Source organism: Gopherus flavomarginatus, chromosome 5 (assembly GCF_025201925.1).
Source record: "Gopherus flavomarginatus isolate rGopFla2 chromosome 5, rGopFla2.mat.asm, whole genome shotgun sequence".
Classification (NCBI taxonomy): domain Eukaryota; kingdom Metazoa; phylum Chordata; order Testudines; family Testudinidae; genus Gopherus; species Gopherus flavomarginatus.
This window is the reverse complement of record NC_066621.1, coordinates 60,884,910-60,903,868: the sequence shown is the minus strand read 5'-3', so window position 1 is coordinate 60,903,868 and position 18,959 is coordinate 60,884,910. Positions and strand designations below refer to the sequence as shown.

At 40.6% G+C, this 18,959-nt stretch overlaps 1 protein-coding gene across 9 annotated transcripts in view; it reads left to right on the top strand.

Annotated features, from left to right (window-relative positions):
• IRAG1 (inositol 1,4,5-triphosphate receptor associated 1) overlaps nt 1-18,959 on the top strand; it is a 155,387-nt gene that overhangs the window by 115,273 nt on the left and 21,155 nt on the right. For all 9 annotated transcript variants that reach the window (XM_050955057.1, XM_050955056.1, XM_050955053.1 and 6 more), the window contains 6 exons: nt 3,082-3,112; nt 5,991-6,131; nt 8,886-9,017; nt 11,116-11,257; nt 14,085-14,134; nt 17,483-17,590. In XM_050955057.1, the coding sequence (XP_050811014.1) occupies nt 3,082-3,112; nt 5,991-6,131; nt 8,886-9,017; nt 11,116-11,257; nt 14,085-14,134; nt 17,483-17,590 (604 nt within the window). The remainder of the gene's footprint in view (nt 1-3,081; nt 3,113-5,990; nt 6,132-8,885; nt 9,018-11,115; nt 11,258-14,084; nt 14,135-17,482; nt 17,591-18,959) is intronic.

Below are 18,959 nucleotides of genomic sequence, written 5' to 3'. Positions count from 1 at the left end.
TGCCTCGTTCATGGCCTATATGGCAAGATACACGTTGCACAGTGGGAGAAAGAATGGCAAAGTTAATGTTATTATGGCCAAATTCTGTAGTATGTGGCCTAGTATTTAAAACCGTATTTTAATTCATATATACAAGTGGGTAAAGTTAAGGTTATATGGACAGCCTTGACACTGGCTTTCCTGATTTTTGAGCACTTCACCGAGCAACCTTAACATTCTCTTTTATATAATTTTTAATGCAGTTTCCATAATCTGGAACAATCTGGCTAAAACCTATTGTCCTGTCCCAAGCAGTGTGGATGCTTAGTGAAGAAAGAGCTATTGTGAGGCTCTCATTCACCACCTGTCTTGCTCTATGGCACAAGAGTTCCACAGAAATGTATACTGTAAACAATTGAAATCTTTAGATACTGAGCACATAATCAGTTGAATCTCAAAGTGCTTTATATAACCTTGATATGAATTGAGTCACAGAACATCCCTGTAAGGTAACTAAGTATTGTCCCCATTTTACATTAAGGTAAGATGAGGCACAGTGCGGTGCCAGGTGACTTGCCCACGGTCACACTGAGTCAAAAACACAAAGGCAGTAGTCCTAACTGCCAGTTCCCTGTTTTAAGCATTACATACACTCTCCATCCTACAAATAGAATACCTCTTGGGCCAATTTCTTCCTTTAATCCATAGATTTCAAGGCCAGAAAGGACCAATCGTGATCATCTAGTCTGACCTTCTGTATGAGGCTTCCTCAAAGTAATTCCTAAAGTATATCTTTTAGAGAAATATTCAATATTGATTTTTAAATTGGTGGTGGAGAATCCAACACAATACTTGGGAACCAGTGGATACATCATTTAACTCATTTGGGGTCAACAGAGAATGAATTTGGCCTCAGAGTTTTTGCATAAGTTTTTACAGCTTTGAGTAGTGAAAACCTAAAATGTGTGTATTGTAAAACCAATATTTTACCAAAACCGTGCCTAGATACTTCTGTGCATTTTTACAGCATATTTGTAATCATGCAAAATATTCATTGTGATCAGTGCAGCAAACATGCACTGTAACACAAACTTCATGTAAGAGAATATTTATTTAGCTGCAAGATCTTAGTAAAGACAAAGGCAATTGAGTAGCCAAAGACAAAATAATTTAGAGTTGTACTGAGGTAAACACCTAACAAGATTCAGAAAAATAGAATTCAACCACTAAATAAAACCAATCCATTGAATGAATTCATAAATGACCTTGCACCCGTACTGCATGTTGGCTGGAGTCTCCATGTCCAAATTAAGGAAGTGATATTTCCTGGTCATTGTAACAGTTCTGTAACACTGACAGATGCTCACACTTTTTACTCCTTCTTTCCAAAATTAACTAACTCCACATCAGCAAAGAAAATGATTTGTTTACAAAGTACAGTGATAAAACAATAAATGAACTTTACTTGCATATACTACTGCAAATCAAAGAGCTTAATACTATTGAACTTGCCAAGAAGTAGACATCTGTCCAAAATAACAAACCCTAATATGAACACTTTGCCCTCCAGCAGGAAATGTCTTTTCCCATATGATTGATGTGCTGGTCTCCCCTTTTGGGAATAGCTATCAATTCCAGATATTAATGCTGCTCCACTTCACCAAGAAAATCTCTTGCTCATAAATGACAGACAGGCTAACTTCTCTTTGGGATTAGCACTCCATACAAAATGTGAATAACATTCCAATGTGCTGAGAAACATATTGCCCATACAGTACCAACTACACATGCCAACCACTTCTTCCATCATTAGCATCCCAACCTGTAGGTGAAAGAAGTACTGCCACTCCTTTCAGATATTTCCTTTGTTTGTTCACTTATGTAAACACTCTGGGTAGCGTTCAAAAGTATCAAAACAATTGCAGGGGATTAAAATTCTGTAACTCGCTGGTAATGTGGACACAGTCACTAGTCATGCCCACCTATAATCTAACAGGCTTACCTAAATCTGCTCCTCTGTAGCATTTTGTGGAATCAAATTTGGTATCACTTCCTACTTCTCATGCAGATATTCATCATCCTTATAGCAAACTCTGCTTTATTGTGCTGCAGTTGCCTCCTAGCCAGTTACAACAGACTGTATCTCAGCATCTTACTACATGAAATGTTCATATTTGCACCATTTTTCTTCCTATGGGTTTATTGGGGGGGAGAGATAGCTCAGTGATTTGAGCATTGGCCTACTAAACCCAGGGTTGTGAGTTTAATACTTGAGGGGGCCACTTAGAGATCTGGGGCAAAATCAGTACTTGGTCCTGCTAGTGAAGGCAGGGGGCTGGACTCAATGACCTTTCAGGGTCCCTTTCCAGTTCTCTGAGATAGGTATATCTCCATATACATTTTTATTTATTTTTTTATACAAGGGTCATATAGTCTAACCCCTTGCCAAGATACAGGATTTGTTGTCCAAACCATCCAAGACAGATGGCTATCCAACCTCCTTTTGAAAACTTCCAGTGAAGGAGCTTCCATAACCTCCATAATTGCCCTCTTCTATACACTCCCCCTGAAGCTTTGATACAGGCCACTGTTGGAGACAGGATACCAGTATGGCAGCTGTTATGATCTTACGTTATCAGGTGAGCTCCCAAACCAGCACTGGTTCATTTTCTGGTTCCAATCTGGATGCAGATGAAATCCAGTAAGAACAGTCATTCTTCCAAGACTCTGTGAGATACATGTATTCTACAGTATCAGCCAATGATCACAGTACAACTTAAGTGCTTTGAAACTAATTCTGTCTGCTGATCTGTCTAAGCTTTTATATTGTGTTCATCACCATGCTGCCTGAGCACTTAACAGGAGGAGGATGGTTGGGGATACTGATTCCAGACATAATACATTCAACCGTCAGTTGTCCCAGCAGCATGCTCATGGTGATACAATGTAATGTTGCTGTACCACCTGCACAGCTCAGTTACAATACATTTCTGTCAGTACCTAAGTATTACTGTCCTGAAATTTAAAGCAGTTATAATTTAATTTTACCAAAAATGAGTCATTTTTTAAAAATATGTAATAAATGCTGTGTGTTTGTTTCAGCTCTCCTCCACTTACTGAAAAAGAAGTTGAGGTAAGCAATTTAGAAAACTCAAGCTTCACAGATTTTTTTTTCAAGGCCAGAAGCAACCACTGTGATCTTCTGGCCTGACCTCTGCATAACACAAACCATAACTTCTATGTTGAATAAGAACATTCGTTACAGAAAGATATTCAATCTCAATTTAAAAACTTCAGGTGAAGGAGAATGAAGCACGTCCTTTAGTAAATTGCTCCAATGCATGGGTTCTCAAACTGGGAGTCGGGACCCCTCAGGGGGTCCCGAGGTTATTACATGGGGAGGTCACGAGCTGTCAGCCTGCAGCCCAAATCCCACTTTGCCTCCAGCATTTATAATAGTGTTAAATATATAAAAAGGTGTTTTTAATTTATAAGGGGAATGGCGCTCAGAGGTTTGCTATGTGAAAGGGGTCACCAGTACAAAAGTTTGAGAACCACTGCTCCAATGGTTACTCACCTTTCCCGGGCTGGGGGTGCGGGGGGTGAGGGAGAAGGGGTTTAAGTGCCTTATTTCCAGTTTGAATTTGTCATGAAAGTTCTTGGTTATGTATAATTCAGATTATGCTCTTAATTCTATATTTTATTTTTTATTTAAAAATTCAGTTATCATGGTACTACTGTGTTTTCTCTGCTGAGTTGGTTTGTATCTTTTGTAGTATGCTGTCAATTTTGTGAAGTGAAAGGATAGCTGGTCTGTTACAGAATAATTTAGCAATTATCTGTGCTCAGTTAACTGCCATGAATGTGAATGGTTGTGAACATGAATACCCACCAGCACAAGGATAGTATTGACTGGGGGTATTGTGACACCTTCTTGTCACATCTATGTGAAATATAAAGTCCCAGTTTTTCAAGAATGACCACTGCTTTTACAGTGCCTCAATTTTAAAGTACCTAACTTTGGACATTGTAACTTAGAGAGGATGCAGATCACTTACAACTCTAATCAGCTGTTGTCCAGCTATGTGGGAAGGAGAACAGGAAACCCTGGATGTGGTTTTATTAGTTCTCAACTTCATTAACGACTGTCTGGGAGTACATGGCAGATAAAAAGTGTTCAGTGCAGGCAATTCCATGATCATTTCAGCATATATCTATAGGCATGGGCAGTGGCTATAATAGGCCAGGGCAGTCTAAAAGACACCTGGGCCACGGTGGCCCTGCCCGTTTCCTGAAGCCCCTCCACCCACCAGCTTCTGTTGCTGCCTGCCTACCTGCCTGCACTTCACTTGCCCCATCCCCAAGTCCCACTGCTCACCACATCGCTTCTCCTCGAGGGCAGGGGATTGAAGAGGGACGTTGTGAGCAAACGGCAGGCATGGGGGTCTAGTGGGGGAGTGAGGCAGCTCGGCCGGGCACTGGGGCTGCCAGCTTGGACTGGCACTCAGGCAGGGGGTGGGGGAGAGCGGCTCGGGCAGGGGGCGGACAGGAGTGGTTTGGCCTGGGGCTCAGGTGGGAGTGGGTCAGCGCTTGGTGGGGGGAGGGACAGCTTGACTCAGCCCGGCATTGGGGCTGGCTTGGGGGCAGCTTGACCTGGCGCTGGGGCCAGCCGGGGTTGCTGGGGTGGGCAAGCCAGGGCTCCTCTGATTGCGGGGCAGGGTGGGGGTGCTCAGGGCTCCTCCTGTTATGGGGGGGGTTGGGGCTGCAGCGTGCAGGGGGCAGGGGCAGGGTCTGGGGTGGGAGGGGCAGGGCCGGCAGGCTAGTAGTAGCCTCCCCAAAGTGGGGGTTCACCCGTTGCCCATGGGGGGCTTCCATCAGCCCTCCCCCTTTCCCATCCCGGTCCCCAGGCCACCTGCTTTTGGGACCTTACCATCCTCCCCCTCAAATGAGGGGTAAGGTGGTCTATAAAGGAGGGGAACTGGCACCCTGCCATGCCAGTTACAGGAGCCCCGAATCTCTCCTTTCTGCTACGTCCTTTAAATCCTTTACCAGTCAATTTATCTGATCACTGATTCACTTCCCTACAGAGTACCTGTGCAGTGCAGGTAATAACAATATTTCAGTATGTACCAGGGGCCTTCCATCATCCCTCCTGATGCTGGAACCTTATCATCCCTCCCTATTTACATACCTCCTAGCCTTGTCAACCCCAGGGGGCTTCACCTGCCACATCCTGTGTTGCAGCATGGCCAACCACACAATTTTTACTTCAGGGAAAAGTTCTAAGATCTGTCCCAAGTTCCTTTTAGTCTACCTTAGAGAGGGTGCTGATCAGCCAGCTGGAAGTGTGAGTTCTCAGCACTTCACAAAGTAAGCCCTAATGGGTCTAAACTTTAAACGTCCAAAAAATTGAGGCTATTTTTAAGAATATGCCCTAAAAGCTTTAGATTCGTGACAAGCAATAATGTCTTTAAAGAAGAAAATACTCTCAAAAGCAGGTTCAAGAAAATGTCAGTTGATAATCTTTTGCTGCCTGCTATAGCAGATGTTTATGTCCTAGAGAAACATTTCTAGTAAATCATGAGCTTAGACCTGAATTTCCTTTGCACAGACTGCCTGTTTAAAAAACAGGGACCTTTGGGGACAGTCCAGCTGAATAACATAGACATTTGTGATTCTGATACATAATGCTGTTAGGTAGTCTAATTCCTTCATTACACGTCAGTCACACTATGCTGGTATTTCCGAAAACATTGAGGAAAAGATACACTGCAGCACACATAATAACTAATCTCAAAGAGGAAGTTGAAAATAAAATAATATAATCTCCAAAAGATAATGTAATATTTAATTGTATTGTATGTGAGGGGGCTGATCTGTGGTCCTTACTTAGGCAAAACTGCCAGTGAAGTCAGACAAGTCATATCTTACCAGTAATTTCTTTACCAGAATAGAAAGTTCTAGTATACAATCGCTATTACAAAAGCCCTTTGTTTCCCTCCCCCCAACAGACTGTGTTTGTACAACTTTCCTTGGCCTTCAGAAATGATAGTTACACCTTGGAATCTAGAATTAACCAGGCGGAGAGGGAGAGAAATCTTACTGAGGAGAACACTGAAAAGGAACTGGACAACTTTAAAGCAGCCATTATGGTAAGAAAACAGGGATAAATTCTCTTCTCATTTAAACCAGTAAAACTCCACTGATGTCTATGCAGATACACCTGCTAATACCAGATGTGAATTTGATTCACAGACTTCATTTTCTATCGCTTTTACTTTATTACTTTCACCATGACAAGGCAACCAATCAAAGCTTGTAAGTAGGTATCAGAGAAAGATATCCAGGCTTGATAACCTCCAGACTTAGGGCAAGACTGTGGCTTTTATAGAATACTTCCTCACGGAGCTCCCCAGTCTGCAGAGGAACTGCAGCTATTGTGGCACCCTTTAAGCCAGTGGTGTAGAGAGCATTGCACTGTCCCTCCCCACCGCGCACACACTCTTTGGGGAGAAGAAGACCTGTAATTGAGCTCAGCCCTAGTGTGAGAGAAGGGGGCAGGGCACAATGTAAATTCTGACATGACTGGGAACACTGCAGGAATGAAGTATTTCTGGGACTGCAATGGAGCACTTAGCCATGGAGAGCAGGGGTGGGATCTTATTGTCATTCGGTAATAAACCTAAATGGACAGTTTAGGTATGATATTGAAAGGTGTTGAAGGCAGCTCACTCTTCAATATCTTGAAGCTCATGGCTTGACGTAAAGCCTTACTGAAGGTGTTAAAAAGAGGCATGGGAAATGGAATAGTGAGCTTCCACAGGACCCCTTTCGGGTCAATGAAACCCCCTCGGTAAAAATATATGTTGTTCCTGGACTCTTTTCCACTTCTTATATAGCTTCCAAGGTGGCTGTTTTCTGCTTCTAATAAAAGTTTGTCAGCTATCAGCAGTTACCTTTCTTGTATCCAACTTTCCAGCTTTCCCTGGATTTTGTAACTGAAATGCCAAATTATTTCAAAATATGTCAAATTACAATACACTGCAAAATTCCTTGTGCAGCAAAAGCAGCAGAGACCTAGGTACCATGGTGATAGCTACAGTATTAGGTAGACAGAATGATGTACTGATCTGGGGTTGATAAATAGTTAAAAAGCATAAGGCAAGATTCACCTATTATATTTGGCAAGCAGGGCACACAAAGTTATGCAACTGAAGAAGGATACAATTAAACAAGGATTATGATGTTTACATTTTTTCATTGGGATTTCAAAATTGCATTTGAGGATTATCTGTACCTAAAAATGTGGGGGTTGTATTGCTGCTTTCTCCCCTGTTCTTGGCTGTTCAGAGAGCTTTAAGTAAGCAGAGATGATCTATTAAATCTCATGTCTTCATTTTTAGTAATCCTTTGTGTACATACACATTTTTATAGCTAATGCATAAGGGCGCTTTGAAATGCAGCCTATTAGTCATTTGTAGTAATACAAATATTTCAGTTTAGAATCATTTACTCAAGAGAGATACAGTAAGGATCATGTTAACAGCACGGGAGAAAAGTAGCTAACTTCCCCTCCTCATTCCGGAGGCTACTTTAAATGGCTACTTTATATAACCTGAGATGATGTGTCTAATTTTTACTAAGCAGAGTTTTATTCCAAATGTTTTGATCCTTGACAAAGGGGCAAATTAGCCCAGGGGAGTTCCTGTATTACACGTGGATCATATTAGGGCCTATGTCTGCACCTTTGGAACTCAATGGAAGATTGCTTGTTCATTTCTGTAGGAGCAGGCCCATTGAACAGTGTTGCCAACTCCCATGATTCTTTCAGGAGCTTCATGATATTGATGTTTTATTTAAAGCCCCAGCTCCCGAAGACAACTGATAACATGAGAATCTCAGCTTTCATTTTTTAAAAAGGTTTTAGTCCACATGGTTGCATAAAAAAGCTTGAAAATGTAACCTAAAGTCTCAAAGACCAGATGGTGCATAAAACCCCCACACACATTTGTTTAATGTCATGAGACTTAAAAAATAGATCTCATGATATTTAGGAGTCCCCTGACTTCATGATTTTTGAATATTTGGGGTCTGTAATAGTGTAAAAGTCATATTCATGATAACAGATGTAGGTTTTTCTTTCAGGTATAACTACATAAACAAATAAAATCTGAATCACAGATATCCATGTTTATTTCTGATTCAGGTGTCCCTTTGAAGTTACTGCAGCCCTTTGACATTGAAACATGCTATAGAACATAGAAATTTGGGGGATTTGAGCCATTCTTTTTTAAATAAAGTGACAAAGAACTAAATATTACAGAGAACAGCAGTCACGAATTAGGAAAAGAGTTGTTCATTAAGGTCCTGATTCAGCAAAGCATATGAACACATGCTTAACTTAACTATGTGAGTAATCCCATTGAAATCATGTACTTACATGCTTTCCTGAATTGGGGCCTAAATTACCAAAGTGATTTGAGTTAGTATATACAGACATTTCTGATTCATTTCTCACCTATCCACGGGATTGTTATCTGTTTTTTGCAGGGAATACTAGAGAAAGTCATGCTGCTTGCTATTGCTCTTTTTTTCTTTCTGAGTTCTTGAATAGTTAAGGGTTGATAGCTTATCAAAATGTGAATGTATCATGGAAATTAGAAAAGCTGAAGAGACTTGCTGACATCTACTACACTTGCAAATTCAAGAATTCTTTGGGTTTTGGAAACAGACTTGTAAATGGTTATTACTATAAAGGTTACGTTTCTAAAGTTGTACGTGGCCTTTAGCAATTATACTTCCATTGACTTCAATGGGAACAGCACTTCAAATGTGCACCTTCTGAATATTTGCCTCTAAAATTCTTATCCCATGCTTTGATGTTTTGGTGCATTCTTTCACTTCAGTCTTCAGCTGCCTTATGGCATCACTATGAACACAGAGAAACTTGCCAGAAGCTGTTGGAGGATATTGCTGTACTACATCGTTTGGCTGCTAGACTCTCCAGTCGTGCTGAAATGGTTGGAGCTGTTCGCCAGGTAAGACTATTTTAAAAATCTCCAGCATGTTCCTTGATTTCTCTACTTTAGCTATCACATTTTAGATCTTAATGAAAAAAGTTAATGTTTTACATAGTTGCACATGTATGCACATGTGTAAATATATTATGTCTCTCATCATGCGATGCATTTACACACACCAAATTTTTCTGTAGTTTATATTAATCCTTTGGAGTTTATCTGTCATTGTGACTGGTTTAAAGCAATTAATGTAACATCAGATACCATGCTATTGCCCTCAATATGTCATGTGTAGGTAATAGAATGGGCACAGAGGGAAACTACCCTTGAAGCCACTCAACATTTGTATGATACATATAATTTTAAATCATAGATATTTCTCATACAAACCAAGTAATTATAGTAACATTTTGTGTATGAGAGTTTGTGTATAAATGTATGATCTGATCATCATAAATATCAATATGGTCAGTATATATCCATGTATGTGCTGGGATTCAGGTGTGGGAGATAATTCTATTTAGCCTGAGGAGTTGCCAGTCTTGAAAGTCCTTTTAGAACAACTGTTCCATACTCAGCTCTGGCAGAACTTGGCAGACATAGACTCATAGACTCTAGGACTGGAAGGGACCTCGAGAGGTCATCGAGTCCAGTCCCCTGCCCTCATGGCAGGACCAAATACTATCTAGACCATCCCTGATAGACATTTATCTAACCTACTCTTAAATATCTCCAGAGATGGAGATTCCACAACTTCCCTAGGCAATTTATTGCAGTGTTTAACTACCCTGACAGTTAGGAACTTTTTCCTAATGTCCAACCTAAATCTCCCTTGCTGCAGTTTAAGCCCATTGCTTCTTGTTCTATACTTAGAGGCTAAGGTGAACAAGTTTTCTCCCTCTTCCTGATGACACCCTTTTAGATACCTGAAAACTGCTATCATGTCCCCTCTCAGTCTTCTCTTTTCCAAACTAAATAAACCCAATTCTTTCAGCCTTTCTTCATAGGTCATGTTCTCAAGACCTTTAATCATTCTTGTTGCTCTTCTCTGGACCTTCTCCAATTTCTCCACATCTTTCTTGAAATGCGGTGCCCAGAACTGGTCACAATACTCCAGCTGAAGCCTAACCAGCGCAGAGTAGAGCGGAAGAATGACTTCTCCTGTCTTGTTTACAACATACCTGTTAATGCATCCCAGAATCACGTTTGCTTTTTTTGCAACAGTATCACACTGTTGACTCGTATTTAGCTTGTGGTCCACTATGACCCCGAGATCTCTTTCTGCCATACTCCTTCCTAGACAGTCTCTTCCCATTCTGTATGTTTGAAACTGATTGTTCCTTCCTAAGTGGAGCACTTTGCATTTGTCTTTATTGAACTTCATCCGGTTTACCTCAGACCATTTCTCCAATTTGTCCAAATCATTTTGAATTTTGACCCGGTCCTCCAAAGCAGTTGCAGTCCCTCCCAGTTTGGTATCATCTGCAAAATTAATAAGTGTACTTTCTATGCCAACATCTAAGTCGTTGATGAAGATATTGAACAGAGCCGATCCCAAAACAGACCCCTGCGGAACCCCACTTGTTATACCTTTCCAGCAGGATTGGGAGCCATTAATAACTACTCTCTGAGTACAGTTATCCAGCCAGTTATGCACCCACCTTATAGTAGCCCCATCTAAATTGTATTTGCCTAGTTTATCGATAAGGATATCATGAGAGACCGTATCAAATGCCTTACTAAAGTCTAGGTATACCACATCCACTGCTTCTCGCTTATCCACAAGACTTGTTATCCTATCAAAGAAAGCGATCAGATTGGTTTGACACGATTTGTTCTTTACAAATCCATGCTGGCTATTCCCTATCACCTTACCACCTTCCAAGTGTTTGCAGATGATTTCTTTAATTACTTGCTCCATTATCTTCCCTGGCACAGAAGTTAAACTAACTGGTCTGTAGTTTCCTGGGTTTTTTTATTTCCCTTTTTATAGATGGGCATTATATTTGCCCTTTTCCAGTCTTCTGGAATCTCTCCTGTCTCCCATGACTTTCCAAAGAGATGAATGATTTGTTTAAATAGTATAGGAGTTACCCCTGTATTTCTCTCACTTTAGGAGAAACGTATGTCAAAGGCCACAGAAGTAATGATGCAGTATGTGGAGAATTTGAAGAGAACATATGAAAAGGATCATGCTGAGCTAATGGAGTTTAAGAAACTGGCCAATCAGAATTCTAGCAGAAGTTACAGTGCATCTGGTAATAATAGTGTTTAAAGGCTTGCCTTTAATCACATGGGTTTATAATGCTATTTATCTTGTAAAATTAGGTATTGTGAACCTTCTCAGATACAGAAGCAGATTTAACAAGGCATCTCTCAACACAGATTTGTGTATAGTATCTGCAAGAGGTTTCAGGCCTGGTTGGATTTCCCTATTTTAAGAGTATCTTTTTGAATTTCCCTTGTATATGACCAAAACTACTTTATCTAACCCTGCAGTTGTCAAGTGCACACCATCTCCCATGAAAGTCAATGGAAATTTGAGAGACAATGTGAGTAAGGTAATAGCTTTTATTGCACCAACTTCTGTTGGTGAGAGAGACAAGCTTTTCAGCCACACAGAGCTCCTCTTTGGGGCTCGAAAAGGTGCTCCCAGCGTCACAGCAAAATGCAAGGTGGAGCAGATGGTTTAGCATAAGTATTAGCATATATTGTAAGGGACCATTCAAGGTAAACTGGTCAGTTAACCTTTCTGCAGTCATAAGACAAAAGAGGAGATTAGTGGGTTATGGATTGTTGTAATAAGCTATAAATCCAATGTCTCTGTTCAGCCCATGATTTTTAGTATCTAGCAGAGTTATGAATTTAAGCTCCGAGGCTCGTCTTTTGAAAGTGTTGTGCAGGTTTCCTTTGAGGATGAGGACTGATATTTCAGACATACTATCGCTTTGTGAAGTGTTCTCTCACAGGTGATAGGGTGATTTTGGCTTTTATCATTTTCCTGTGTGAGTTCCTTCGAGAGTGCAAGGATTGTCTTGTTTCACACACATAGTTGTTACTGGGACATTTAGTGTGCTGGAGATGTACACCACATGTTGTGATAAACATGTGTAGGACCATGGATCTTGAAAGTTGTCGGGGGTCGGTGGGTGTTGATCATTGTAGCAGTGGAAATATGTCTGCATGTTTTGCATCTGTTGTTCTGGCAGGGTCTGGTGCCACTTCGAGTTGGTGATCCTGGTCTGTGAAGAGCTTGCTTCTGATGACGGGCTTGGAAATGGGGGCTGTTTGAAGGCCAGAAGTGGGGTGGGGGCTCAGGAAAGATTTCTTTCAGGATGGGGTCCCCAACCTGTATGGGTTGTATTTGCTTTATGATACACAGTTTGGGGTGGAAGGTGACAGCTATGGGTGTGGTTGGAGGGAGTTTTATTTTTCTATTAAAGCAGATTCTCTCAGGGTACCTGGATGGCCCATTCCACAATGCTATCTACTTCTCTGGTGGAGTGTCATTGTTTGGTGAAGGTGGATTTAGGTGTGTTAAAGGTGTATATCCCTCCTGAACTTTGTCCTCATAGTATATTTCATGGCATCTGAGTTATCTGCCTGTGGATTACATATTTCTTAGTGTTTTGGGGGTGGTTACTGGAGCTATGAAGGAAGGTGTGGTGATCTGTGGGTTTCTTGTACATGGTTGTCTGTAGGGTTCCATTGCTGAAGCTGATTAGAGTGTTCAGGAAATTGATGCTAGTGTGGGAGTGTTCCACACCAGCAACCACCTGTCCATTAAACTTTCTCCAACACTCCAACTTCCTGGACACCACAATCAGCTTCAACAGTGGTGCAATATGTATAGTGTGTGGAGCTGAACTAGTTTAAGAAGTAAATAGACACTGACTACATTGAAATAAATTTAACTACTTGAAGAACAACTGATGATGCATGGGAAACTTAAAAACATTCTGTTTGGAAACAATTCTTGTTTCTACTGTCTATATTAAACATTTTATCTGAGCATTCTTTACTACTAAGAATATTTGCATGAAAACAGGATCTTTGTTTCTTGAGAGAGCTCATGTAAATGGTTTTCAATATAAAGAGCATGAGAAAAGAAATACAGGAAGTCCATGATAGAAGCAATATTATTTCTAAATGGAACATTTTTCATAGTTTCCAAAAGACATCAGTCACTTTTTAAAAACAAAACATTGGATATTTAATATCTTTATAAAATTTTGTATGTATAGAGTTGTTTTTTGGCTGTCTCTAGGATCACAAGTTTGGCTGTTTGTTAAATACTCATTGGACATGCTCTTGCATGTGTTTAGAGTTTGTTTTCAGCAGACATCAGTTCTGCAAAGCTGTTATGTCTCCTTAAAATAGATTATGAAAGCTTTTGTGCAATGCCTATATAATACATTTTATATTTTATCAGCTACATTTACTAAGTACAGTTATTCTAGATGATTGTTAGTTATCCAAATACCATTGGCCCAAATTTTTATATTTAATTGTATTACTTGCATGTATGCTTATTTTTACCTGTTTTCTATAGAACTATCTCAGAAGTAAGATGTGATGAAAAGGGATTTATTCCAGTAGGCAATATTTTAAAAGAAATCGTTGGTACTTCTTTGCTGTCATTTCTTCGTTGCTTTTGCCTATGTAGCCTACTGGAAGTTTAAGTATTAAAACTTTCTTCTGAAAAATCAGCATGTAGGAACAGTCCGCAGGCCAGATTCTGATCTCAGTGGCAACTGAAGTCAGTTGAAATAAGTGGAGTCCTTACAAATTTCCATTGGGGTAACTGAGATCAAATCTAGTTCATATATCAATTTTATTTATAGGGATTTAGCCATATAGTCTAACAGACGTTTTGGAGCATGAGCTTTCGTGGGTGAATACATGACATGCATCTGACAAAGTGGGTATTCACCCACGAAAGCTCATGCTCCAAAATGTCTGTTAGTCTATAAGGTGCCACAGGATTCTTTGCTGCTTTTACAGATCCAGACTAACACGGCTACCCCTCTGATACTTGACGCCATATAGTCTAACACTGTTCTTTATCTACTGTCTTCCATGCAGAAGATGGAGTGCCTCGTTCATCTAGATCCATGTCTCTTACTGTTGGAAAGGTATTCTTACAATATTAACAGAAATTAAACTGTTAAGTAAAGATTTTACATAACAAAAGTTCAATCACCATCTAAATATATGGAATTTTATTGCATACTCCAGTCCTGATAAATCTGCAGTGCAGTTTGTGTGGTGGACAATTCAAATATTTTGGAATTTTGTAAAACTGAGAATAACTGTATACAGTAATAAATAGTAATTCTTGGAATTAATTGAAAATTTATAAAGGGGCCTCATTAATTTGTTTCAGAATAATACTGTTTTAGAGCACAATCCTGCTTTACAGTCCATGGCCAGTTCCTCAGCTGTGACTTTCACAAGTTGAGTATCAGGCCAAGAATGACTATTATGAATAGGGGTTGCAGGATCAGTCTCTTAGGTTCTGAAATTGTCATTCTTAGCAACCACATTATTTCCACAACACCATAGTCATAATCCAGTAGTTTTTAAGGTGTGGCTCACTGATCCAGTCAGCACAGGAAAATCTTTTTTTATTGTTTTGTTAAAGCATTCATAACAGAGAGATTCTCCATGCTTGATATTGTAGCCTGACTTTTTAATAGCTTTAACAAAGCTAGTTTTAACTATGTGGAGAATCCTAGGCTTTGGAGATCCAGCTATAAGGCAGCTCCATAAATTCACTAATTAATACAGCTGAGAACCTATTCAGCTAATAGGAAATTTGATGTGTATATGTTGTTCAACTTCTGCATGCTTTATTTCATATTTATATTCCATCATTTGTAATAGTTAGGTCCAGATTGTTCCCAGCCCCATGCAGATACTCAGTAGGAAGAGATAGGGAACAAGACGCCTCCTTTATTGTCCCTCTCTGTCCAGGTGCCACCCATACTCTCATTCCTTGCACTCTTTGCACACAAGGACCAAGAGACTTGAGTATCTGCAGCAGTGCTAGACTCTCCAGAAATGGTAGGGCTGTCCTCCTTCTACCCTTCCATACCAGCAAGTAAATCTCAGCTGGCATTTGGGGAGCATAGTGCACTGTACTTGGATAAAGATTGTCACAGTGTACATTCAGGCATGCACTCACCCAGCATGTCTGGGAGGCATATTACCTGAGTAGGAAGGTTCAGATTCCATCCCACCCCCATGCTTTTTCTTTTGGGGGGAAAAAAAAGCAGCATCAGCCTGGGAAATTCCATACCAAAAATTGTGTTAAGAGAATCTTAAGTTTGCACAGTTAAATACTCAGAAGTCAGGAACTACCAAGCTAAGGTTGCACGTACCATTTTAACTCCTCTTCATCTCTATATGCATTTTGATAGTCTTTCTGGTTTACATTTTATTTACTTATTTATTTATAACCAACCAAAAAAAGGGGGAGTGGGGGGACTGAAGAAAAGACAAAAGACCAAACAATGTAAAGGAATGGGAAAAGAGGGAAAGGAGACTGACATCTTGGTTTCCATCCACTATGGAATAATAAAAGGTTTCTAAGAAGGTAGACTAAAACTTTTAAGGTTTGTCTGAAGTCCTTCTTCTCTGAAACATTACCTGCTCTTTAGCTGCCAGGTGAGCCAAGTCGCTGAACCAAGCTTCTATCCCTGGAAACAGTCTGCCCTTTCATCTCATAAGCAATAAGAGTCATTTGCCTACAAGCACTGCTCTAGAGAACTAAGCTTTCCATGAGTTGGAGAGTTTTCAAGATGATGAGCTATATCCCAAAACATAGTTCTGGGAAGTAATTTTTAAGGAGGTATCTATCATACTAACCTTGCTACTTACTCTAGCCGAAACAATTGTATCCTGGAACAGTCCCAAAACATGTGAACCAGTGTGGTTCCAGGAGACCCACATCTGCAACAGTAGTCTGCTTTGGCAAGATCCATGCGCTGTAATCTATGCAGGGACCAGCGTTTTGCAAGGCATTTCCCTATTGTCTAGGGCTCAAAAATATACAGAAATCTTTGTTTCAGGCCTGTCACAGGCAATCTGAATTAGGAAGGTCTTTTGGGCCAGGAAGTCAGGCTGTAATTGATTGGGTGTACCTACAGATGGAGCTCCCTCCACATCGACTATAATTCTGGCACCTCTGCTGCTCCCGGTGCATTGGGACCAAATATGTCCTTCAAGAAATGCTTACGCTGTGGGTAATACCATGCCACTGGACCAGGCTAATAGTATTGTAGTTGAAGTACTTGGGAAAGAAGAAACTTGTTCCTCAACTGAGAGACCAAATTATCCCCTTGTCCATCCAGTCTCTCCACATTAATGGTTTCTGATTGATTTTCAACAATGGGCTGCTCAAAGTACAGCATCAATGTGTGAGAAGGGATGGAATTTAATATTTTTAGCCAAACTGGCCCATGTTTATTTGGTTGTTAATATTTATGGGGACATTTTATGATTAAAACAGTAATGGGCTGAACCCAGCCTTCCTGCCAGCGGGAGAAGTTGAAGGCTGATTGTCTTTAATTACACGATTACATACTGTTTCTCAAATTTATAATATTGTATACATTTTCCTACTACCTTATCTTTATCATCTTCTAATCTATACTTAAACTGTTGTAATGTTTTTGTGTTAGACTACAACTTTATGCTTTAATACTTTAGACCCCAATTCAGGAAAGCACTTAAGCACGTGCTTAACTTTTTGAAGTTAGCACTTAAGTCCCATTTACTTCACAGTTAAGCAGGTGCTCAAGTATTTTTCTGAATAGATACATTTCTGAATCAGGACCGTCGTCAGCAGCCATAATCCGACCTTTTCTTTTCAAGCAATAGGAAGTGCCAACTCGCTTAGGTGCATATCAAGGAATGAGGCACTTAACTACTAAATTAATTTATCTGCCAACTTCTCTGACCTATATTTACCAGCAAAAAATCACTCTTACTCTGTTACATTTAATCTGTAATATATTGTATATATTGTAATATAATGTGTACATTTACTGTGTACTTTTCTTATAAAGGATGGTCATGTCTTTGTCTGGTATATATGGAGTGAAACACAGTACTACAGAATGCTAGATATTTGTCTAATTTTGTAGAAAAAAGTGTATAATACTATATTGTGTTATTTAAGAAGCAGTATGTGATCATGCACTTAAAGATTATATCATGATGGATACACCCAAAGGGGGGCAGAGTTAAGGTTGCACATGCCACCACTTCCTGACTTTTGCAATAGTAACATTCTCTTAGTATAGTTTTATGTCTGTCTTATCCAAAATAGATAATTATGTTTGCTGATGCTAGTTATAGGTTAGAATATTTCTGTTGTATGGATCGTATGAATCTGCTTCTTTACAATACCTACCAACTATAGGGAATTATCCTTAAGTTGAGCTTCTTGTATAATAAAGTTTGTTGTTTAATGACAGAATATGCCTCGGAGGAGAGTCAGTGTTGCTGTTGTTCCTAAGTTTAACTCATTACACATTCCTGGACAGTCACCTACTACGTCACCCATACCTTCAATGCCATCCCTGGTAAGTAAAAATAAATCTATAATTTGAAGAAATTAACATGTTTCTTAAACCCATGTCATATAGGACTGAGCAAACATTTCTAAAAAATCTGAGCCCATTTGACATTGCAAATTTGAGTGATTCAAACTGAACTCAAGTATATGGTTTAAATTGGGAATATCCATGCTATTCTCTCCTCACCTTTTCTCAGGACAAAAATTTATGAGACCCCTCAAGCTTGAGGAAACGCTTCTAAGAAGCCTCACGCCCCCAAGTCTACCTAAATTGATTAGGGCTTCATTAGGACACACAGGGAATTTCCCAGTGCCATGAGCCTGAGTGGAATCTGTAACCCAACCTTTGTGATGGGGATAGTGGTAGGTGGCTATGTAGCCCATGCTGCATAAAGGAAGTACCCCCCTCCAAATCAGTTTCCTTGTCTGCTTACCTTAGGAACCCAGTGATGCAGGGCCAGTATAACCATTTAGGTGACCTAGGCAGTCGCCTAGGGCACTGGTATTTGGGGGGCGCCATTTTCTTTGGCAGCGACCGCAATGGCCAGATCTTCGACCACTCCAGTCACCACCGGCATTTAGGCGGAGGGAGCTGGGGCAGGGGAGCGTGGGGAGGGCCACCTGAAGCAAGTAAGGGGGGGGAGTGGCATGCAGGGGAACTTCCCGCCCCAGCTCACCCCTGCCCTGGCTCCTCCGTGAGCACACCGTGGCCTCTTCACTTCTCCTGCCTCCCAGGCTTGCGGCGCCTAAGCTGATTGGCGCCGCAAGCATGGGAGGCGGGAGAAGTGAGGCGGCCACGGCGTGCTCGGGGAGGAGGCGGGGCAGGGGTGAGCTGGGGCAGGGTGGGATGCTGCCACAAGGGGGGCACCACAGGGCGGGTGCGCGGTGGGGGGTGCAAGATGGAAGTTTCGCCTAGGGCGCGAAACATCCTTGCACCGGTCCTGCAGTGATGCTGTATGTCAGCTGACTGGGGCCTCTAGGCAGCTCAAAGTATAATCAGATTCTACATTATAGTTTTTGTTTATTCAGTGGTAATGTACTATGCATAAAAAAGTAAGAATTATCTCCACAGTACAACCCAGCGGGGATGATAATTTCAGTCATTTACTGCTCTGTTAGTGTGACAGCTTCTAATCAACTGTCACAAAAGTCTCCATTATGAACCCAAACTGAAAAACTCATACAACAGAAATGTTTAACTCCCACGATAGCCTGGGATGAGTAGCATATTCAGCTCCTGTGTTGCCTTTTTTGTGTACAGTGGCATAATCTGGTACTACATATTGTTCTTTAAAGAAGAACCAAATAAAACATGAGCCTAACAAATCTACCAGGTACTCCTAGCTTCAAAGACAGACTAACAGATCCAAGATGAC